The 24,697-nt window shown below is 37.8% G+C and overlaps 2 protein-coding genes across 4 annotated transcripts in view; both read left to right on the top strand.

Annotated features, from left to right (window-relative positions):
- On the top strand, positions 1-16,979 carry nploc4 (NPL4 homolog, ubiquitin recognition factor). Of its 2 annotated transcripts, none has more exons than XM_053512283.1 (17): positions 1-107; positions 3,433-3,513; positions 6,044-6,153; positions 6,481-6,693; positions 6,829-6,877; positions 7,035-7,129; positions 7,476-7,599; positions 7,762-7,941; positions 8,791-8,877; positions 9,032-9,103; positions 9,206-9,332; positions 11,500-11,660; positions 12,584-12,655; positions 13,930-14,022; positions 14,689-14,805; positions 15,285-15,387; positions 16,139-16,979. In XM_053512283.1, exons 2-17 carry the CDS (start codon positions 3,460-3,462, stop codon positions 16,294-16,296), a joined length of 1,815 nt encoding a protein of 604 aa, XP_053368258.1. In that variant the 5' UTR covers positions 1-107; positions 3,433-3,459; the 3' UTR covers positions 16,297-16,979. The 2 variants fall into 2 exon arrangements, with proteins under 2 accessions (XP_053368258.1, XP_053368257.1); XM_053512282.1 differs by lacking the exon at positions 1-107 and adding an exon at positions 894-1,033.
- Positions 16,980-21,519: 4,540 nt separating this feature from the next.
- rnf213b (ring finger protein 213b) overlaps positions 21,520-24,697 on the top strand; it is a 47,323-nt gene continuing 44,145 nt past the window's right edge. For both annotated transcript variants that reach the window (XM_053510912.1, XM_053510914.1), the window contains exons 1-3: positions 21,520-21,641; positions 23,514-24,215; positions 24,395-24,550. In XM_053510912.1, the coding sequence (XP_053366887.1) occupies positions 23,530-24,215; positions 24,395-24,550 (842 nt within the window). In that variant the 5' untranslated portion in view covers positions 21,520-21,641; positions 23,514-23,529. The remainder of the gene's footprint in view (positions 21,642-23,513; positions 24,216-24,394; positions 24,551-24,697) is intronic.

The following is a 24,697-nucleotide window of genomic DNA, read 5'->3' on the forward strand; positions in this document are numbered from 1 at the left end:
TGCACCGCCTGCTGCCTGCTGCCCAAACAAATACGCAAACAAGCGAGAAAAACAAACAAACTACTGTTATATATAAAACGCCGCCAGATGTGTGTGAACGCAGTCAGGTAGGAATTTTTAGCCAGTTTATTAATTTATTTATAGTAAATAGTTAATAAGTTGTAAGGAGGATTAAGAGTAACGTAATTTCTATTCTCTAGATGTATGCACCGTACATGTAGCAGAATTAACAATAAAGTTGAATTTGACTTTGACTAATGTTTAATGTTAATGTTTAATGTTACTTTACTGTTTTTTTGGGTAAGTCACAAGCATGTATTTTTATAATAATTTGAAGCCGGTTTTTATCCTAATAAAATGCTATTGAAAGGTGCTGCATTGATTTTTTTTATAATTAAATGAGAGTTTAATAGCATTGTGCATAATACAATATCTAGCTATGCTGAAGCATTAAGATTGCCTTTTACTGGGGATAAGTAGCCTGATTAAAACACCTGAATTCAATAATTAATTATTAATTTGTTTTTATTTATTAACAAAAATATTTTATATTAATAGTTTAAAAGGACAAGATTTTTTTTTCTCTTTTATCTCAGTATTAGATTTTAAGAAAGCTTTAATTTTGAAAACGACATACTTCCGGCAGCGGTCACAAATACATAGTACTAAATCCCACTCGTATTCCCGCATCTCTAAGAGAGACGACTGTCACAGTGACCCACCTTCTGCATTACAATTGGTTGAAGGAGCATTCTTGAGCTTTTTGGTCCAATGAGCAACGTATGTTTGTTTAAATATGAACTATTACCCAATAATAGCATAGAGGGCGGGGCTTGCCTAAAAACTGTTGGGAAAACAAATAAGGCACCGGAAGTTTCTGTTACCCTGTAGCCGTTTTCACACACAGCGCAGAGTTATGGAGTTGAGTTTCGCACAGACTGTAACATCTCTAGCCGGTACTGTAAACGCTAATATTGTTATCTGAGTTCAGGTTCCGGGATCCCAGGCCCGAGCAATCATGTCGGAAAACATCGTAAGTATCTATTTGTGCAGGTTTGAATAGCTTCTGGTCATTCGGGGGGAAGCATAAGGAAGTGAATTGTGCAGTTTATTCCGGGTGATGAGGCAGCAGAAATGTTAGCGTGATGCTAAGTGATTAGCAAGCTAACGGTCAGAAGTCTCAGGGCCTGTATGAGATAAGGGGTAGGAGTACAGGAGCAGGGGTAAAGGGGCACGCAGTGTGGGGATTAGTAAAGAGTGGACACGCTTAGCTGTGTGAAAAAGCCTGAGATTGATGTGTTTATGAGCTCAGGCTTAGAGGAATCGGCTGTGTGAGAAAGAAGCTCCTTTCCACTTCAGCTGCTAAACAATGGGACATTTAATTACTGGTTACTAAATGTTATCGATTAGTAACAGGTTTAACATCTTATACTTTAAAAGTTAATTTAGCTAGAAAATACGGGTTTTGTGTTCTACTTTAACCACGACTGTTCAGTTTGCATTTACTTAACGGTCTAATTAATGATTATTTGTGAAGTTCTTACTCATAAATAATCTAAAAAATATTAAAGCATTATTAAAGTAATGGTTTGTCGAATCGTTTTGCAAAAATGAATTAAGCGGCTGAGAAAACCTGTTTAGGAAACTGTTTTCTGCTCTGTAATGCTTGTTTGTGTTTGGCTGGACCTCCTGTCAGTCATTTTGTACACAGTCTGCTCAGCGGGCTGTCAGAGAGTCTGAGGGCGGGGCTTCGAGAGCATGGGTGGGGATTAAGAAGTGGGCGTGGTTTAGGGGGAAAAGAGGAATCCTCTAATTATCCAAAAACTAATTGTACTTTTAAAAAAAATGGACTAATCTTACTTACTGCACCAATATGGTGAGGGCAGGGGGTAGCTTAGTGGTTAAGGTGCCTGACTACTGGTCAAAAGGTCACGGATTTAAATTCTCAGATGTACTGTATAATGATAGAGATGGTTAAGGCTGTCTGTCAGTTGCCATAATGTGTGCAGTGTGTTCATTTTACACCTCATGCGAAATATCATGTCTTGTTGCTTTTCCACCATTTTCCACATTTTGTATATGTGATTCAGATTTCTTCCGATCCTCTTACCAGCTTGGGCTGTAGATGCTTTGGGTAAGGGACAGAATCCAGTCTAATTAAATCCTGTTCACTACTAACTTTGGTACAGATACAGACAATCAGATCTGTAAGTCTGCAAGATTGATGTCTGCATTTTAATTAATAAAGCAACAAGACTTACTGTACATTTAATATAAATTTGCTGTAAAACTAAAACCGGGGGGTTGTATCTGATCTGATATATTTTTAAACACTGTTTAAAGGTTTGCCCACCCAGATCAATAGATATATTGATTCACTCTACATTAAATAGTAATTTCCAAAAAAAAGTACGGTTTGCAGTATAGTGTTATATTAATGTTTTTATCATTTTAAGATTTGTAAAATAAAAGTATTTTTAATAGCTAAAAATGTGCTTGTTTGTAATATTTGCATTCTCCAATTTCCGTCCCATTTTAAAAGATACATTGTTAACATATACATTAGTCAGCTTTTAACCATGAATTACAACATAATAATGATAAACATATAATCTTATTATTATAATAAATGTATAATGACTGAATTAGCATGTATAATTCAATCTATAAAACATGACTTCTTTGTACTTTTTTGACAGCTCTTAGCCTGAGGGGAGTTTAGAATGCTTTTGATGAAATAAGGAAAATCAGTCAAGGGTAGGGTAGTGACACGGCAAAATTCAGTTTCAAATATCAAAGTGTTTTCTTCAGTTAGTTTGATGCAAGATAGTAGAAGTTGTAGGAAGAAAATTTATTCAGTAATGTATTGTGATTTCTTTGTGTAGCAATTCATGTGTTACTACGCTGGCTCCAAAATATATTTTTTAATGATACTTATTTGTTTTAGATGGTAAAATCTTGCTTTTCTTGTATAATCCTACAGGTGGTGTGCTCTAAACTATTCTCACACTTTCAGGCAGCACAGCACAGTACAGTTTAGTACAAAATATAAACAAATTTTGTTGAAAATTGTAATAAATTCCAAAAAAAAAAAAAATTATGTATGAGGATATAAAAAAAAATTATGATGCTTATAGAATCGCAAAACAGAACGAATTGACACCTAGGTATCGTGATAATATCGTATCATATCAGGTTGGCCCTGGTGATGTAATTCCCTTCCCTACACAATAGTCATCAGAGTTACCTGTGATGCAGGATGTGCCGATTCGCAGTTAGAGAAAACCCGGTAAACATGTGCGGTTACACCAGCAGCTCAGAGAACCTTTGCTGAACGTTGGTTCGAGAGTATTTCTGTCCAAAATAAATGTGAAACTACACGACAGGTTGACCCTATTCATAACTTTTATTTTTATGTTTGTTTGCTTTCAGATCATTCGTGTCCAGTCTCCAGAGGGGATGAAAAAAATCTCTTCAACCAAGCGTGAGACTGCTGCAGCTTTTCTGAAGAAGGTATGAAGCACACTAAATCTTGAACACACAAATGTACTCATTTTGAATTTCAGTGCTCGCCCCTATGGAATCCATAAAATTACGACTCTGTATGATAAATAAGACAGTGTGTTTTTTTTGTTTTGTTTTTTTTTCCCTCAAGATTTTCTCCTTAATTTAGTCGTGTCTAATTCTTCCCCGTCACGAGGGGGCTCCCACATTAAGGCTACTACCACTTTGTCGGGAGGGACGAAGATTTTCTTTAAACCACGTGACGGCATCTTTTCGAACTGCTCGCTCACACACTGTTGGGGGTCATTGTAACACATTCGGAGGACAGCGCTATCCGCTCCTTCCGCTTGCGTGAGCTCACCTCTCCCCTCTGAGAGAGCTCGGCCAATCAGCTCTCTCATGACCTCCAGCTGCGAGAGGTTACAGCATCACTCAGGAATCGGACCAGAGATCAATAAATCAGCCACTATGAGCAGATAGGGCAATAAGACAGTGGTGTTGACAGACTGAACAAGAGCATAATGGGTCATTATGCACTATTTATTAAGCAGCCAAACTGTTGATTAATGTTTACAGATTCTAAAGAGACACTTGGACATTTTACTTATCGTCTGCACGTTTATTGAGGACCATGTGTATTTGTCCAGAACTGGATCAGATATCGTTTTACAGTCCTATTGTAATACAAATGCTATGAGGACAGGTCTCTTGACATTTCCAGCAGCTCTCAGACAGCTTTGCTTATTCTGCTCATAGTGGCTGATTTATTGATGAGAACTCAGTTTTGCTTTCCGAGCTGTGCATGGTCGGATCACATAAATACTTAGCAAGGGACAGCTTTATGGCAGGCTGTTATGTCCCGCACGCTTCCAGCGAGACTTGCTAACAGAGAGGATTTGCTCACCGCAGCGATCATATTACAGAGCAGCTGTTGTTTGAGACAACAAGTGTACTGCTCTGAAAAAATGCAGTAGGCCTCCACAGTTCATCTTTGTCTTCTCAGTGACGGCTTTATCTAATTAAATGTCATTGTATATAACTGGTTTAGAAGATGTTTTGGGATAGATTAGGAGATGTTAGAGCAAAAAGCAACCAGCGGGAATTGTCAGATACATGCAGTTGCATGCTGCTTTCTCTCTGTGACAGCATGAGCTTATTATAATCAACCCAATATTGCTAGATTTTTGAGTTCTTGTATTTGTGTAAATAAATGCATCTCAGAAGAAGAAGCAGCAGCTCTGCAGTGTCAAATTAAAGATTCATGTGGAGAGAGGGAGCGAATCTGCAGATCAATACTGGGATCACGTTCTGTTATTTCAGTACAGCTGGAGACGGGGTGAGTGACGCACAGCAGGCCTGGATGCGGAGAAGTCTTAGCTAAAGCCGCCCTCTCAGTCTTGCATCACCTAAAGTCCCCAATACGTTCTATGAAACGACATCATTGCGATACAGAAAACCGTTTTCTATAACCAGATTACTGTAGTGTAGTTTTTTTGTTTTACTTCCAAATCCTTCCTTCTCCTTTGCATGTTGCTGCTACTCTAAATTTGTTACGTCCTTTTTACTAATAATTTTTTTAAAACTCTGTTGTAACCTTATGAGCCCTGACATTGTTTAAACAGGTGATATATACTGTACAGTTTATCAATACTGGGGTTGCAAATTTTGCAATTTTAAATTAAATGTCCCCCTGGAGTAATCCTGTGGTGATGTCCACTAACCCCTCCCTCCCCATCTCATAGTTCTGAATGAGGGACCTTCCCTGTCAGTCCCCTGCCCTGCTCACAAACTACAATCAGGGAAATAAATTAACCCACATGGTGATGTGAAAAAATATGACAGGCAAACGAGGGATATGAAGTCGTTTGCACAAATGTTATCATCATTCTGAACTATGCCTTTATTTTTCCTGCATGCTTAGTAACACTGAGAGTAAATATTCTCATCATCCATTTTTTGTTAAGTGCACCGAGCTCACAAGTCTCTGTTCTCTATTAGATTTCACACACAACTGCATTACAATTGATCCTTTAATGTGCCATTCTCTGACTTGAATTTGTGGCTAATCTTGGATCTAACTTTGTACAGTGAAAAATTTAATTAGTGATCATCCTGAAAATGTTAATTTAATGCGCACTTGAGATTCTTTTAGACTTTAAGCGGTCACCTTCTGGTGTCTGACCTTTTTGTTTTGTTTTTTAATATTAAGTTATCTGAGCTATCAGAGCAATGTTATCTCATAATATCTGTTGTAATTCCTCCATAGTGAGTCTGTGAGTTGTGCTGAGTAGGCTGCAGTGCAGGGATTATTGCCAAGCTGCTGGAGCCTCTTTTTGTTCTCTGTGTTCTTTTTTTCATTTGTTCTTTCTTTTTTCACTCTGTTAAGCAAGAACAGCCTTTATATCCTGCTTTCCACAAATAAATAGTGATAATTTGGCATTTTGCATTTGATAAACCAGACAGGGCAGTTTTATTTTCTCTGTTCTAATAAATGAACAAACAGGATAGACAACATTTTCTTTTTTTTTCTTTTTAAAAGGTTGCTAAAGAGTTTGGCTTCAGCTCGAATGGGTTTTCGGTCTACCTGAACCGCAACAAGACCGGCGAGATTATCTCTCAGAACAAGACACTTAGTCTGCTTAAAATCAAGTAAGTCTGTACGTCCTGAACACATCATGAACCATCAGTATTGATTTACACACGAATACTAGATAAGATTGAAGATCTGCCCAGTTTTAAGCTAAGGTTACTGCTAACTAAGGCTGGGTTGTACATGTGCATTTGCACAATTACACACAGTGCATTTATTGTGCACAGAATAAAATAATTAATCATATAGTTTCATAGGTTTTGTTAGCTTAAAGATTGTAATTAATATTTATACTTTTTTATCTAATATTTTACTGCAACAAAAATAATGTTTTTACTGTTTAGTGTGTGTATTCATTCTGTCTACTTTTCTATCTTTTTGTCTAGGCATGGAGACATGCTCTTTCTTTTCCCATCATCAGCTGGTTCCTCCAGTGAGAACATGGACACAGCACAGCCTCACTCCTCCTCCTCTCTGTCTTCTTCTTCCTCATCCTCCATGTCTCGTTCACACTCAGGACCTCAAATCCAAGAGGATGAGATTGATCAGTATCTGGCCAAGCAGGATGGCAAGATATACAGAAACCGAGATCCCCAGCTGTGAGCCTATATATATATATATATATATATATAATCTAGATTTTCTCAGTGCTTGCATGTGTGCTCAGTTTGTCTGTAGTACATAATGGGTTTCTCTCAGTGCTGTAAACTCTATGCACATGTGTGTATTTTTAGATGCCGGCATGGTCCCATGGGGAAATGTGTTCACTGTGTACCTTTAGAGGTAAGAACATGAATATGAAAATATTTTTTCCCCCCCAAATGCTTTTTTTCATATTTCATACTCGAGTCACTGTGGGCGAAAAAACTTAATTTCTGTGTTAAAAATACTTTTTCTTCTTCTTTTATTTATTTATTATAATTTTTTTCATCTGTGACAGCCTTTCGACGAAGACTACCTGAATCATCTTGACCCGCCTGTCAAACACATGTCGTTCCACGCCTACATTCGCAAACTGACAGGAGGAGCAGACAAGTGAGCTTCTTTACAGGGTTTTGACTTAACGAGTGAAAATATGGGTAGCTCACACCCCAGGAAGTTTTGCTTTAAACATTCTTTACTCTACACACTACCTGGGGCAAAGTTTTTTTTAAGGTTGGCTGTGCATCATTTATACATATAATAAAACTGTAAACTTGGCTTGTCTGGATATTAAGATATCAGCGAAAAAATAATTGGCGGGGGAGGGGTGTAAGATGAGTGATAGACAAAAATTTCAAATTCCATCTTGATGTGTTCTGTCTGTCTGCTTGTTTATTTCTTTGTGCATGCACCACGTAAAAACTACTGCATGTTTTTTTTTATCTCTCTTCCTCCTCAGAGGAAAGTTTGCAGCATTGGAGAACATCAGTTGTAAGATCAAGTCAGGCTGCGAGGGCCATTTGCCCTGGCCTGAGGGCATCTGCACCAAGTGCCAGCCCAGTGCTATCACACTAAACAGACAGGTACTTTCAAGCTATAAGGGCTTAAAGGAACAATATAAGTAGGATGCTGTTGGTCATAATTTCTTTTGTGATTGAAACTTTTGGCTAATAGAGTAAATTGTTCTGCATCTCGGTTGTCCTATAATGAGTATAAAACTAAGGAAAAGCTGGTTTCCGTTACAGAAATACCGACACGTGGATAACATCATGTTTGAGAACCACACCATTGCAGACCGTTTCTTGGACTTTTGGAGAAAGACAGGAAGTCAGCGGATGGGCTACCTGTATGGCCGTTACACAGAACATAAAGACATTCCACTGGGAATCCGCGCTGAGGTGGCCGCCATTTACGAACCACCACAGGTGAACTTTTTTTGATGGAAAATGTTTAAAATTAGGGTTAAAGTTTTTAGTTAGGTAGCATGATGCAAGCACATAATGCCTCTGTCTGTCACAGCTTAAACGTTTACACCATTTAAATGTTTTGCTTCGTCTCGTAATTGTACTGTGTTTGAAGTCTTCTGTAAATCAGTTTTGCGTCTTTATTTACCTCATGACTTAAAGACTCCTGTACTTATTTAAGGTGCTGGCATGATGTTACGTTTGAATCACAAAGGGCGTGAACAAATGAAAATAATAATGAACAGAAACAACTGTTATTAGTAAGAAGAAGATAAAAAAAGAGCAAATTTAAACACACTAAAGGATCCAAAATATGCGGACACCTGTCGTTCTTCCCCATACTGTTCCGCCAGCACGCATTTGTAAAGAATGTCTTTGTATAATGTAGCTACTAAGCAAACTAAAAAGCCCAAACTTGTTTCAGCATTTCAGTTTCCTCATATACAAAGAAAGCTCCTTGAAGATAATAATTTGTCAATTTTAAAACAGAAGAACTCGAGTGACAGTTAACAGAGCCCTGACCTCAACCCAACTGGACACACTTGGGATGACCTGGTTCCTGACTATGTGACCGCAGTATTAGATCTCACTACTGCTCCTGTGGTAGAATGCTCCAAAATCTAGTGGAAAGCCTTTTTCTAGTAGAGTGGAGGTTATTACATCAGCATAGAATGATTAGTATGGAACGGTTCGATCAAAAAACACCAGCATATTATTAGATTCATATTTCACATGAACAGATTTGGCACATTTTAACCTTATTTACAATTAGATACCTATGGTAAATGTTTCTTGTGTGTTTGGTATCAGATTGCCACTCAAAACAGCCTGGAGCTCATTGATGACCCCAGAGCTTCAGCAGTGGAGGAGATTGCTGCTAAACTTGGCCTCTGCAAGGTAACTCCTTTGCTCTATCTGGATTTTCTTTTTTTTTTAACATTTCTGTTAGTATGCTTGTTAGAATGTTATTTATTTTGCTTTCTGAGTGTATGATATAAAGTGGATTAAGGCAAGAGTGAACTAGAAGGTTATTATTTTTGTATGCTCCCAGGTGGGGTGGATCTTCACAGACCTGCTATCGGAGGATACAAGAATAGGCACAGTACGTTACAGTAGAAACAAGGTAAGACAAATTGCCTGTCTAAACAAAACCGTGTATAGAGATGCTTCACCATTAACCCATAAAAGTGACTCATTTTCCTTTTTTTATGTATTTGTTGTGCAGGACTCGTACTTTTTAAGCGCTGAGGAGTGCATCACGGCCGGACATTTCCAGAACCAGAATGCTAATCCATGCCGACTCTCTCCTGATGGCAACTTTGGATCGAAATTTGTCACAGTGGTAGCAACAGGTGCATGATTTAATTTTTCATCACATTTTCTTATTGCCTACAATGACAATAGTGAACATCTCTAAGGTGCAAGTCTTTATGCATATGAAGCAGGAAGGGCGAATTAATCACCAAGGTTTACTAATCTGGTTAGTAATTATTGTATGGTTCTTACTGAGGATGCATTTCTGTCAGAAATATCATCTTATATCTGTCAGAAATATCATCTTGTTTCTTTTTATGTATTTTAAAGTATTCTATTACAGTTAGGGCTGTAGCGATACACTAATCTCACGATACGATACGATACACGATATTCAGCTCACGATACGATATATATCACAATATTTAGCCAACGATACGATTCGATATAATTCGATACGATTCGATATAAGTCGATACGCTTACATCATTTTCTGATCAATTTAAAAGAGACAGAGTGATTTTGGTGACATCATGTGAGTGTTTCATTTACTTGGATTGAATTAATTAAAATAAACTCAAAAAACATCAGACAGCTTGCAAAATAAATCAAATTAATCAAAGATGTGTTGAGAAAATTAGTTCCATTTATTAAAACAGTGCAAACTGTAGCTTACAAGCCTTTGAAAAGTAAATAAAGTGCAACATTGCAATTTGCAATTAACAATGGAGAGTTAAAGTGCAAGTGGCCTGTTCTGAACAGTTTCTTTGACCTTAGGCTGTAAACTTGTCAGTATTTTGTCCGATATTTCATATCAAATATGCCTTTTCAGCAAAACCATAATGCCAAAATAGAGACCCATCAGATAGTCCCAAGACATTAATAATAATAATAATAATAATAGTAATAATAATAATAATAATAATAATTATTATTATTATAATAATTATTATTATTATGCGAGATAATTAGCATTTTATCCGTGTGATGTCAATTCACTAGGTCACATCTATTTAAATAAACCCAAACTGCATATGAAAGAAATCAGCACTCGTAGTGGTCCATTTATTTATATTAAATATATACTGTATTTTTAAAAAATCCCTTGATAAAATAGCATAAATAAATAAATCATGGGTAGTGTATACCAGTGATTAAATATAAACAATACAACGCATGTACTGACATGTTTACAGCCTACAAGTGACTCAGCCGAGGTTCATCATTTTAAATATGTCCAAGATAACAAGGGAAACGCATCCTGATGGCTCGAGTTCGTCAGGGATAAAAAAAACGCTAACTGTCCGTTTTGGCCTTTACTGCGCTCCGTAGAATCTCAGTGGTCCGCGCATAACCCTTCGCGGACGAGCCTTCTACTAAATGCGTGTTCCCTGTGCCGATTTCACGGGGGTGGGGCTAAAAAAAAGGTATCCTGATGGGGGAACCAACTTCGACACAGCACCGGAATATTTAACGTTAGTGCCACATAGCTTATGCTTTTATCCAAGTCGTTGCTTTTCTTCTTTTTTTTAAAACCAAAGTGCTCCCACACATCTGCTTTTAAGCAGGCAGGTGCTGGATTTATATTCGCCGCCATTCTCTGAATATAGGTAGACATCTGCATCTGTGTAAAGTTAGTACGGGTAACTTGCTCCACAGCAACACTAGCGACTGGTTGACCAAATCGCTCTTCCTGCAACGCGAACGGGGGTAAACAACGCGGGGGATTTGAATGGGACGTATGTATCGATACTCGCGGCAAAAAAAAATATCGATTTATATCGCAGAATCGATAAAATCGTCCAGCCCTAATTACAGTATTGTAATTTTTTTTTAGATATCTATATATCTATATCAGTAACTGTGTTGTATATAATAATAAAAAATTCTTCTAAATAATTCACTAATTCACTCCTGCCAGTGTGTGAATTGTTTAGAGCTCTCCACTTGTATGATTATAGTGGAGATTTTTTATGTATTACTAATCAAATACTTGTGGAGCTGGATGATTTATCTTAGAAAAGAATAGCGATACAGACCTGAATAGATTTTCCCCCCATGTTTAGTCATCGGCTTTAAATGCTTACCTCAAAAAAGCTTGCAGAGCCTCCAACACATTTTTGCTATCACTCTACTAGTTGTTATAAAAAGCATCAGATAAGTCATGGACATGAAGTGGTTTAATATTGTATTTTTATAATCTATAACAGAACTAACCTGACATGTGTATGGCGAGGTCTAAAACATTTGTATGTGTGCGTGCAGGTGGTCCTGATAACCAGGTACATTTTGAGGGATATCAAGTATCTAATCAGTGCATGGCCTTGGTGAGGGACGAGTGCCTTCTGCCCTGCAGAGACGTTCCTGAACTCGGCTATGCCAAAGAGTCCAGCAGTGAGCAGTATGTCCCTGACGTCTTCTATAAGGTACATCCTTGCACGATTTCACTTCCGATATGAAAGCTTTAATGGTTTAAAACATATACAGAGCGCCTTTTCTGTTATCTAGTGTCACTTTTATGTTTTATCACTTTTAATAACCCATCATATTCATATTCAGGTACAGTATATTGATTCATTCTTTGGCACTCAGTCATGGTTAAGTCTTTAAAATTCTTACCCTTCCCAAAACTAGTACAACGACAGAACATAAAATGTGCCAGGGATAGCTCAGTGGTTAAGGCATTGGACTACGGTTCGGAAGATCCCAGGTTCAAACCCCACACCCACCAAGTTGCCACTGTTGGGCTCTTGAGCAAGGCTCTTAACCCTTAACTGCTCAGATGTGTATTGAGATAAAAAATGTAAGTCACTCTGGATAAGAGCGTCTGCCAAATGCCTAAATGTAAATAAAATAAAGGATAAAGCATGTTTGAAATTCCAGTGCAGTTGTGCTGCTCTGCAGTGTCTGATGTAAGTGACTTCAGAAAGAGACTTGTCAGGCACTGACATGCTTTTGAATAGTAAATGATTGCTTTTATTCTGAAATTGTAACAGGGCATTGCACAGATGAGAGATAGTTTATCATAAAAGCTTTTTAAACGGGGCCATCAAGCCCTTAGAATGCTGTCCATTTATTTGGTTCAATCAACAAGCCAACCTAATAGATCTGACTGTTCTAAACTTGATGCAGACCTGACCAGGATAACAAATGAGCTGGGGAGATGATTTATTTTTTCTACATATTATGAAATATTCCTCTCTCTCCACAAACGACAGGAGAGGTTAAGCTGCAAGACCATTAGAAAATTGATTTCCCTTCCTTTCTTGGATACTCAGGCTTTATGATCTGTTATTTCTTTGTGCTCTTATACTTACCTTTTTTCTTAATATTTATCTACTTTATTCAGGATAAAGACAAATTTGGCAATGACATCACATACTTGGCCCGACCTCTACCAGTGGAGTACCTAATTATCGATGTAAGTAGCATTTTCTTAATCAAGCAGTTGAGGATCTGTTTAATTGTGTGATCTCTGTTTTTATAAAAAAATCATCACTCAGTATGAAGAACTTTTGACCTTTATCCTAGTTCTCATCAAGCTAGATTTTTCACTTAAAAGGCTTTGATTTTAAGAAACTTGGCTATTTATAAATCACCGTGTGCTTGTAAAATGAAGAGCTTCCAAAGTCTGAAATGCCATCTGCAGCTTGTTTAATTATCAGGATGAGCTGAAGATGTTGATTTCTTGGGTATATAATTCCTTATATATATTTATATAAAATGCCATTTGAATTCTATTTCAAAGCTTACAGTGTATTAAGTACAGTGGAACCCCGGATTACGAGCATAATTCATCCTGGAAGCGGGCTCGTATTCCAAAACACTTGTAAATAGAAGCACATTTTCCCATAAGAAATAATGGAAATTAAAATAATTGGTTCCACAGCCCTCCTCCCAAAAAAAAACATAAAAAATAATTAACACAAAATATAAAGTAAAAATAAAACAAATTGCCCTGCACGTTACCTTAAAAAAAGTAAAAATAAATCCCGACAGATAAGTGTTTTCATTTATGCGCACAGGCGCTGTGTGTGTGTTTTTCTCTCTCCTGCGCTGCTACGTGTGTGTTATGTGTGTGCGCACGCGTAATTTGACACTGTGCCGGTGCACAATGTGCACAAACACATTAAAGGCGAGAGAGAGTGTGAACCAGCACGGTGTCAAATTACGCGCACGCGCACACACATAACACACTCTGCAGGGCAAGAGAAAGAAAAACACACACACTTAAACACTGACACAGTAAAGGTGAGAGACAGAGTGTTTGTGTGTGAACCAGCGCGGTGTCAAATTACGTGCGCACACACAAACACACACATTCTGTAGCGCAAGAGAAAGAAAAACACACACACACACACGGATGTTGATTATACCAGTAAGAGACGATCACGAAGACCCAGCGGCAGAGATGGTTATCCGCTGCGCAAGAGAGAGAAAAACCGTTGGCTTACTTGTGATCACGTGACGCTCGGCATAAAATCAAGAAGTGCATGCGTGATACATGATACTCGGTGCTCGTAATGCTCGTTTTCCAAGTCAAAATTTATTAAAAATCTTTGCTCATTTTGTGGAACACTCGTAAACTGTGTTACTCGTAATCCGAAGTTTCACTGTATATATGGATAGTCGTATCTGTTTGTTTTCTATGTTTTTGTAAAATTATTTTAAAAAATGTGTTCTGTGTTTGAACAGATAACCACCACTTTCCCTAAGGACCCTGTGTTCACCTTTTCCTCTACGTTCCGCTTCCCCATCGAGAACAGAGATGCACTTGGAGAAACACAGGTAGCCACTTACACCCTTTAGACACATCACTATCTGAGAACAAAGTGGGAAACGACACAGTTGTATAGGATGTCTTTTCACTTTGTAGCTTTAACAATTTTTTTTTTCCATTGGAGGTAAATGGTGCAGACTTATTTCAGTATAATAGTCCCCCTTGTGCTCAAAGTGAAATCCATAAAGACAAGTGTAGTGTAGAGTGGAAAAAATCAAGTGTCCTGCAACAGACCCTAGACCTCCATACCATTAAACACCACAGGGATGAACTGAAATAATTCAGACCTTCTGACCTCCCTCACTCTCTCATACACAGATCATCACACCACAAACCGAAATCTTCCCAGTAGAGTGGAGGTTATAATACCAGTATAGGTCGGACTAAGTCTGGAATGGGAAGTTTAGTAATGTCTGCAATCACTTGTCTTTAGGCATTTAAAGTTTCTTTGCATAGAGATAAGTTAATCAAGATGTCACATCATGAAGTACACTTTGTTCTTATTAAAGATATTTTAACATTGTTAATTAATTGTAATATTTAGTATGTAAATCTTCCAATCGAATTAAATGAATTCAATCTTCCAATCAAAGTTATGTAGCACATTTACAATTTGCTAAGCTCAGGGTTTTTACTAATCATGTTATATTATTCTTTGTGTTTGTGAATATCAGGACTTCCATACTTTAGCTACGTATCTCTCCCAGAGCTCCTCTGCATCCTTTCTGAACATAGTCTCTGACTTTCATCTGCTGCTCTTCCTCGTCACTAATGAGGTCATGCCTTTGCGAGTAAGTATATTGCAAAACTCTTAGCAATAACTGTGAGTCAACCAAACATTAAGTATATTTATTAATCCAAAGAATAAGCCAGGCCGATGTGTTTATGGGCCCTGCAGTGGGTTCACACCCTGTCCAGGGTTAAACCCGCCTCATGCCCTAAGTCTCCTGGGATAGGCTCCAGAATCACCCTGTATACATGATAAAGCAGTATAGGTGATGAGTGAGCAAGAATTAGCTGCTTAGGAAATACTTTGTCCAGCAGATGGCACCATTGTACCAAGGCTAAATGTAGACCATTTGCCAAAAAGAGGCTGATGTTGTGATATTGAATTAAGTTCTTTGCTTTTGATGTAGAGGAATCTACACCGTTGTGCTGTGTGGTGTTACGTTTTTAATATCTGGCTTCCTTCATGGACCACAGCTACACTAGGTTTACTAACTTCTTTACTTACTTATTTCTTTGCTTTATATTTCTTTCCTATTAACAGGACAGTATTGGGTTGTTACTGGATGCTGTGAAAACTTCGAATGAAGAGCTGGCACAAACCTGGAAGAAATCTGAGCAGTGGGCTACAATCGAGCAGCTCTGTAGTAAGGAAATCTCTGATTTATTCTTAACAGTTTTGGTGGAATTTTTAATCATTTAAAATTCATGTGTGTATATCGATAAATGCCCATTAATCGTAAATGTTCATTTGTGTTGGTTCGCTTTTTTCTTGTTTATATTCTTTAATTTATACCCAATTTTGTAAGACTGCCTTTAGTGTAAATTACAGTGTGCAGTGCGGTGGCCAGTTCATGTGCCAAAATAATTGCTCCCAGGACCACTCTTGTACAATTTGAGTTCTGGAATATGCCTGTACATTCAGTTGACTTAATGTATTGGGTTTATTAGTAGCACAGTACAATGTTTTTAAGGGAGGAAAATAATTTTAAAAGTATTGTACGTGTGTCTTTTCTCACTTTTATTAATGAGAAATCTAACAAAGAACTATAAGAGGCAACAAACATTGAATTTAAAGGTCCAGAATAAGCTGCAGTGGTGAAGAGTGAGCTGGAATTTTAGTGGAGATGCAGCAAAGGCTAATTCTCACTGGGGTCATTGTCAGTGTCAGCATGTAGATGAATGGTATTGTGGGTAAGGTTCAAAACCATTAACTGAAAAAAGGGAGACCAAGATATTGATAGAAGTTTAAACTTGTCTTGGATGTTGTTGAGTCTTACTTAATTGGAATTATAAAGTTTGATAGGTAATTTATCAAGCTTGGATTTTTAAAAAAGATAACCTCATATTGGGACCTGCTGTTCCCATTATTTTACATTTTGTCTCTTTTTGTCATAGGCACAGTGGGAGGGCAACAGGGAGGCTCTCTGGACTACGCCATGGGTGGCCCGTCTGTTCCAGCATCCTCCTCTGCCATGTGGTCCTGCCTCCACTGCACCTTCATGAACCAGCCGGGTACAGAGCACTGCGAGATGTGCAGCCTGCCCCGAAGTTAAAAAAATTTACCAACGCAGGAGTGGGTTTCAACCTGTTCTCAATGCCCCTCCCTCTTAGACCCCCCCACCCCCACCAGAACAACACCCAATTCATCACTGCCTGTCCTGGGTTGCTATGCGAATACCAGTGGTGTGCTAGGCTACATGTCCAAAGCTAACAATAATTGTTCCTGTAGCCTCTTTGCATTGACCACAAGGCATGCTGGGATTTAGGTAAAGCACTTGGTCAAGGTTTCTTTCTCCGTGCAGCCTAAGCTGAGAGCATTGTTGCATTCTGGACGTTAATGAAACTTAACGAATTAGTTTTTCTTTTTTTTTTTGGAATTAAATTTTTGCTCCTACTCTTTAATTCTCACAGCCTCGAGATGTGTTGTGTAAATAATATGCAGATTGATACTGATACTGTTATTTAATTTCAGTGAAGCTTTTCTCTTTTTATTTTACTTTGTTTTGCTTTTTGAACCATAGTTATATGTATATTGATTGAATTTAATACAATCCTGTTTTCCAAAAAAATATTGAGCTGAATAAGCACTTGGTGGATTTTCACAAAAACGAAATGCACACTGTAACACACGTGAAACAACTGTCCGGATCATTGGACTCTTCAACTCACTGTAACAGCTTGTTCTTGAGTTTTAATTCAGACTCCCAATTAAAGGTTGCACAGGCGTTTTTCTCAATCATTACATGCTCTTATTCTTTGATGTTGTGTGGTTTTATTAGCCACATTTGAGGGTTGGAGTCACATGTGTTTGACTTCTTTAAGTTATATATTAAGTTAGTTACTTTTCAGCATACCATAAATCCAGTGACTGGTTTCTTTACTGTCAGTGTAGTAAAATATTTTTCATACAGTGTACAACAACTGGAACTAACCTGTCTTTCAATGTCGGGTTCTCAATTTTTGACTTACCATCTTACCCTCTTTTCGTAATCTCTTTTTCGTGTCCTGGGTATCAGTAGGAGGCATACTTTCTTGATTTAAAAAAATAATAATTTTGGAAGCAAACTTGCAAAACAGATTATTTTGAAAATTGTCTGTTTGATTTCCATCCAGTCAAATATTATATTCATAAATGGGAGTCACTATTAAATGCATTACCAGTATTATCTTAATCAACCCAAGTAACAATAAGGTTGAGGTTGTGGTGGTTTAAATACTACTACTAGACTTTGCTTTTATTTTTGGTAAAAAGAATCAGCTAAAGAAATAATGCACCTTTTCAAAACAGGATGAACACACTCACTCTCTGTTTTTACTGCTTATCCTGTACTAAGTCATGGGTGGACCTGGAGCCTAACCCTGGATATACCCTGGGATGCCTCATTAACTCGCACACTACAGGCATCTGGAAACACCAGTTACCATAATCAACATGTCTATCTATGGTCTATGGGAGGAAACCTACCAAGCCTGGGGAGAACATGCAAACACTACGCACAGAATTCTTGCTTTCTACATAGAAAGCAATAAAGCATAGAAATGCAATATAAATTTCTTTTTATGTTAATTTAGATTTATTTCTTTTATTCTTTGGCTTATTTTTAGATGTTTAATTTGAAAGAGAAACTTAGGCCTTATCTTGTATGAAAAATTTATATGTTTTCTTCAATCATATTTTTGTGGCGAAGTAGAAGTAACAAAAATACTCAGACAAGGGTCATTTCGTAGATCATGTGAGTGGCATATTTAATTTTGCACGTTTTATACTAGATGTACTTGTGCAACCCTCCCTGTTTTATCTGGGTTTGGGCCTGGCAATGAGAGCGCAGACGTCTGCACCCCCATGACTGCCAAGCAAATCAAAGCCCAGTCTTCTGTAAGAAAAGTGGAAATTCTTCAGAAACATACAAAAGTATCTTACTAATATGCCTTTATTTAAAGGTGCATGCATTTAAGAGATTAGATATTTACTTAAAGAGAACTAGAGACTTATCTTTGAGAGTAGAGCCTTGTGAACAGTGTCAGCATTAACTTTAAACAACGTGACGTATGTGGAATTAAAGTTAGAAAGCTCACATACATAACAGCAGGATAAAACAGCAGTTTTAAACTGGTTAACCTGCTGAGATGAGTCTGTACTTTTAAGCACCCTCGCATGCGGACCAGGTTTATTTCCATCGGTTCCCCCTGAACCCCAGATGTCTTGCACATGATGTCCAGGAATGCTGCTTTGGAGGTAAGATATATAGTCTTCTGTCCTTTTGATGTCGGACTGCACACCACACGTTTATCGTGGAGAATAGATTTAGTGTCAACCTCTGTTTTTGTTTCTTATAACTAAAAGCTTAATGTTGTGCTCCCGGGGTTTATCACAGATATGCTTTAATTTTGCTCAGTCAATGTGGGTAAAGTGCTTAACTCTACTATAACATGTATTACTTTATTTAAGCAGTTTATAGAGTAGTATGTGAGAATGACATTGAATTGAGTGCAGAATGTGAATTTATGTATCTAGCCTTGAGGATAGGCTGAAACATGACTCCATCCCTCTCTTCATGGTGACTCAAGTGAAGGGTGGGTTTACAGTCTTGACAGACAGATATAAATGGCAGAAGAATCGTGCTTGGGATATGTTTTTACACTTTCTAGTTGTTTGAAATTGTTTAATGTACTTATATGGAGGTAAGCACCTTTTTGTGGTGGTTGGTTATGTTTAAAGATTATATACAACTGTTTTGTCGTTTGAGATTTATGGATATATGTGATAATAGTTTGCATTTTAAGTTAAAATGTGATAGTAAATATATAATGATATAATGTATTTTTGTATTATTTTTTAAATTACATTTAGTTATTATAGGGTCAGTATGAGCTTGCTGGGCTTAATTTAGAACTTTCTATTTGTGTCTAGAAAATGCAGATTTTGCCGTTTGTGTTTTTTATGCTTTCACTGGGAGCTGCACAGAAAAACTTTGTGTGGGACTACAGAGCTGAAGGTACAATCAGAGATTTTATCTTTTCATATGCATTTCTTATATATGTTAGAGCAAAATTCATTTTGGAATTTTGGTAGTACATTGGACTGTGTTTATATATATATATATATATATATATATATATATATATATATATATATAGTGTATATACTGTATATATGCATGTAGGTAGAAAAGATTAAAAACAGACTTGACAAGTAAACTCCTTGACTGGCATATTGCAGCTGTAAAGGTGAACGCCAGAGGGTGTGCAAATCTCACTTTAGTCCTAGACAATTGGAAATATGCCATCGTGACTCAGGTGAAAGATCTGCTTCTCAATGACCACAGTACTGTGTTACCATACTATGGGAGGTCAGTTCTCTTGTCTGCAGTGCACTACATACACATCTATAATATTTCTACGGATATATATTTTTTATTTATACTGGCTGAATTTCTTTCAGATATATGACACTGTAATGTTGTCTCTCTAGGATTGGATCTCTGTCTGTAGCACTTGGTGATCTATACAAAGAATTCAACTCTTTAAAGCAGCGACTGAGTGAGCTCACAGGCAAGTTTGAAGAAGTAGAGTCTTCTGTCGATAAGATCCGGTCAGCTCGAGAGGAGAGACAAGGAAATGTTGTGACCTCTGAACCTGACACCAGGCCAAGATGCAAAACCAGAGTCTTGATTCGAAGAATGATGAAGGCAGAAAATCCATAGGTGTGATTTCACTTCTTCACCTGTCAGACCCCAAAAAAGCTTTTTTTTTTTTTTTTTATTACTATGGTAGGGTCAGTACACTATATATCGGTGAAGACTGTATAAATTCTACATCGTATAGGGTCAGTGAAAAATGCATCTATTGGAATTTTTTAAGGAAGCTAATTTTTATTCTGTCTATTTTATGGTATACAGCTACTGAGTTTCAATGTTATACTGTTCATGATACTAAATTTTGAGTGAGACATAATTATTAATACAATGTTATACCTGTGATTTTTTTTTTTAATTTTGTTTTGTAAAACCCTACAATCATTCTACACTTAAAATAAACTTTTTTTTTTTTTAATATGAAGTAATGGTCTGAAATCCATTTAAGTGCCATTAAAAATTATGCTGTATTTTTGGCTCTAGAAGGAGTGGGGAATTTTTTCAATATTGTTGTACTATATACTCTATACACCATATGGCCAAAAGTTTGTGGACACCTGACCCTGACACCCATATAGTCTATGTAGGCCTTTCCCTAACTTTTGACAGCATACATGTTTTTTGTGTGCTATGGCATTATGATTTTACTCCACAGTAAATAACCTGTTCCAGCATAATAATGTGATATGCATTAAGCCAGACTCATGAAGACATTGTTTGCCAGGGTAGTTGAGGTAGGTAAAACTTGTGTGTCCTTCACATAGCCCTGACCTCAGCCCCACTAAACACCTTAGGGATGAACTACAATGTCACCTGCATGCCAGACCTTTCTCACCTGTTAATGATATTGTGGCTACATTAATTACAATCTCTATAGTTATGTTCCAGAATCTAGTGAAAAGCCCAAAGGCTATTATAACAGGAAAGGGAAGACCAACTTTAAAACATTGTTATAGAAGTATATAGTGTTTGCTTACTCGCTTATCTTCTATACCGCTTTATCCTGTATACAGTGTTGCAGCAGGCCTGGACACACCCTGGACCAATCAATTGCAGGGCGCACACACACACACACACACACGCAAGCTCATTCACACACTATGGGCAATTTGGGAGCACAAATCAACTTAATCTACATGTCCTTGGACTGTGGGAGGAAACCCATCAAGCACGGGGAGACTCCATGTATACAGACCCGAGGTGGGAATTGAACCCAGACCCTGGAGGTGTGAGGCGACAGTGGTAACCACTACGCATACCTATGCATACTGCTTAAAGAATTAGGGGGAAAACATAGATACACATATAAGGGGCGTTCGAGTCCAACCGGGACTAAGTATTCCCTCGGTTCTTTTGAGCAGGATTTTAAAATGAATTAAGCAAAGGAAAAAGAGAGTGACGTAAAACACACACTTAATTTGCAAGTTGTTTTGCATTTTGCTCTGTGACTGGTTGGGATTTGTGTGCATAAGTAGCATATGATGCATTAAAAAGAAATCTTTTTTATTATTAAAGCTGATTTTACAGTGTAGTTGCTCTGCAGTGCATCTGCCGCACTTTGGCATTTGATAAAGATTTCTGGTGAACATTTACAGCTTTATTGTTTTAAGGATTTCCTGAATAGAAAGCTAGAGAGAGAGAGAGAAGAAAGAAACGAAACTGAAAGTGTTGAAACAGAGGCTGGTTAAGTTACTGAAGCTCCGGATTTCTGTTTATATGACGCGAGATTCACTGACAGTCTGAAGGGAAAGTGCTGCTTAAAGGTAAGATGTGTGCTGGGGTTTAGTTTACCTCGAGGGATTTGGATAGAAACCGTATCGTACAGTACTGTATTCGGTGTACAGCGGCGTTGTGTGGGTTTATAAAGCGCTGTCTCAGGGTTCGGCTGCTCACTGAGGAGAGTTTCAAAAAATAAAACGAATGACAAGTGAATCCGTTAAAACCGTTAAATACACCACGGAAAGAGATTTATCAACTCATACAGTCATATTTGCTCTCTTTCTCTGTCTCGTCTCTCTCTCTTTGTCTCTCTCCTTCTCTCTCTCTGTCTCTCTCTTACTCCCCCCCAGTCAACAAGCTTTATTGGCATGACTATACTGGATGTGTACGTTATTGCCAAAGCATTACAAAATAGACCTCAGTTAAGATGGATGTTAACAAATGACATTGTTGCCTAGGCAATTATAGAAGATTGACAATATAAATTTTTCTCTCTGTCTTTTTCTCCCTCACAGTCTCGATGTCTTTCTTTTTCTCCCACTGTTGTTCTACCTTTTCCTTCTTTCACTGTTTTTTCTCTCTCTCTCTTTCTCTATCTCTCAGTCTCCCCTTCTGACCCGTATGTAACCCCTATGGTGGCACGGTGGCTTAGTGGTTAGCACTGTCGCCTAGCACCTCAAGGTCCTGGGTTCGAATCTCATGTCAGGTCTGTGTGCATGGAGTTTTCATGTTCTCTCCGCTTGGTGGGTTTCCTCCAACAGACTAAAGGCATGCAGATTGGCCTAATTGGCGTTCCCAAATTGCCCGTAGTGTGTAAAAAAAAACGGAGGTCCTACTACGGTTGTACAAAATGGGAATAAATACAATGCTCATCATTGGCCTGCATAGCTCCTGCTTGGACTACAGAGGTTCCTAGGTGGATGGATGGATATTGGATCAGAGCCTTCGCTGCCCATGACCCTGTTGCTGGTTCAGCGGTTTGAATTTCTTGCTCCACTTTTGGTATGTTTTTTACCTCACAGTTTGACCCTTGTCAAAGTCACTAAAATCTTTCTGCCTGCCAATTCTTAACGTTTTTAACACATCGACACAAGGACAAAATGTTTACTTGCAGCCTAATATATGTTGTATCTATAGCTACTGTGACAAGTGTCACAGCCACTGTGGCCAAATGGTGCCTGCTAGACAACTTGGTAAAAGCAACTTTAAAACTGCAGTTCTTGTGGGATATTCCTGGTTGGCAGTGGTCAGGACCTACCAAAAAGGGTCCGAGGAAGGAAAACCTGTGAACCTGTGATAGGGTCATGGGGGCCAAGGCTCACTGATGCACATTGGGAGTGAAGGCTGGCCTGTACTCTGATCCAGTGTAAAAGCTGCTGTAGCTCTAGTTGAAACTGACTGGTTTCCTTAAAAAGTTGTCAGATCACACAGGTCATTACTGTTTAAGTGGCAAAATGGAGGGACTTACTTAATATTAAGCAGGTGGTCATAAAAAACTGATGACATCATATTGACAACAAATTTATTGTTCCAGCACCACAAAGCTGAATTGTCTATTAATACTATTAGATTACATAGTACACTATATGTTCAGTCATGGTCCATCTGTAATCCTTCTCCACTGAAGCACATTGTATAACCACAACGTCACCCAGGTATGTGGGGTGGATAGACCACCAAGTGCTAGTTTTAAACCAGGATGCTAAACTGAATGCAGAAGGTGTTGATGTGGGTGCAGGTTTTCATTCCAACCAAGCAGAAGCCACACCTGGTTCCACCTGTTTAATTAGTCATTTTTGGGATTGCAATTTTAAATGTAGTCCCAGTTTTGGACCTTATTCAGTTTTGCATCATCAAATGTTACATTTTAATCACTGTTTGTGTTCTTTCTCATCGCATATGTATCTTAAACCAAGCTTGAAAGAATTTAAAATGAAGAGGAAAAGGCAAAACAAGGACCGAAAGAAAGGATTAGACAGATCAAGCTGGCGCAACAACCCCAGGAACGAAAGGCGAAAAAAGACCAAAAAATCAGCAAGTGGTGACAGCACCTCATCCCCACCCCACTTTCAGAGCCAAAATGAAGACACCATTAATGCATCAAGAAACCAGAGTGAGTTCCAGCCTGATCAGGACTGTGTCAGCATCCCAGTGCTTGCAACAGGAAAAATGGAAGCTCAAACACAAACAAGACGAAATCTAAAGAATAAAGTGACCCAAACTGAGTCTATCAGACACAAATCATGTCACACACAAACCGAGTCAGATCCTGGGTGTGAAGCCCAAATTCAAGCCCAAGGGAGTACAGAAAATGATTCACCCAAGACGAATGAACAAATAGATGCTGACAATTCAGTGTCAACACCTCCTGATCCTGGAGGGGATCAAAAGAAAGGAACAGCTACACCATCAAACTGTGATGAAATAATGCAGGGGGAGGACATTAAGAACAAGAAAAAAGAACAGAAAGATGAAAGTTCACAAGACACCTCTAACCCAAGGTCTAAAGAAACAAAACCGAGGTCATATGCTGAAGCAGCATCAGATAAAGACTCAAAGGAAAAAACTGGCCAGTCAGCAGCAAAGGAGGGCAAAACCCATGATAAAGAAGCACATAGGTAGTATTTCTTTTATTAATCACTTTGGCTTTTTTTTTGTAGGTTTTAACTCTTTGATTTATGACCCATTTTTTTCCTACGAACTGTGGCATAATATTTTTTTGATTTCTTTATTAAAAATGGTGCAACAAAGGGTTAAAAACAAAGTGACAGCTATCTAACACTTTTTATTCTATTAGAGAAATGCCCCCAGTGAGAGGACCACCTGAGAAACCAATGTTCACATTATATGTGTACTTAGTACTGGATCAAAGCTTTAAGTTTAACAAAGAGAAAGACAAACTTCTAATCTGTTATGAAAACTGGGATTTTGAATTGAATATAACCCTGTTTAGGTAAGTTTTTTTCTTCTTCTAAGATGTAATAGTTATAAGAGCATATATATAAACTGTTATATATATATATATATATATATACTATAAAAGTTTAAAAGCATCAAGCAGGACACATACTATATAAATATATATATAGGCTATATAGCC

This window comes from Clarias gariepinus, chromosome 14 (assembly GCF_024256425.1).
Source record: "Clarias gariepinus isolate MV-2021 ecotype Netherlands chromosome 14, CGAR_prim_01v2, whole genome shotgun sequence".
NCBI lineage: Eukaryota > Metazoa > Chordata > Actinopteri > Siluriformes > Clariidae > Clarias > Clarias gariepinus.

Coding starts and splice junctions, on each gene's coding strand:
- nploc4 (XM_053512282.1), top strand. Junction 7,130..7,475: donor CTGACAGGAGGAGCAGACAA/GTGAGCTTCTTT, acceptor CTTCCTCCTCAG/AGGAAAGTTTGCAGCATTGG. Junction 11,661..12,583: donor TCCCTGACGTCTTCTATAAG/GTACATCCTTGC, acceptor TACTTTATTCAG/GATAAAGACAAATTTGGCAA.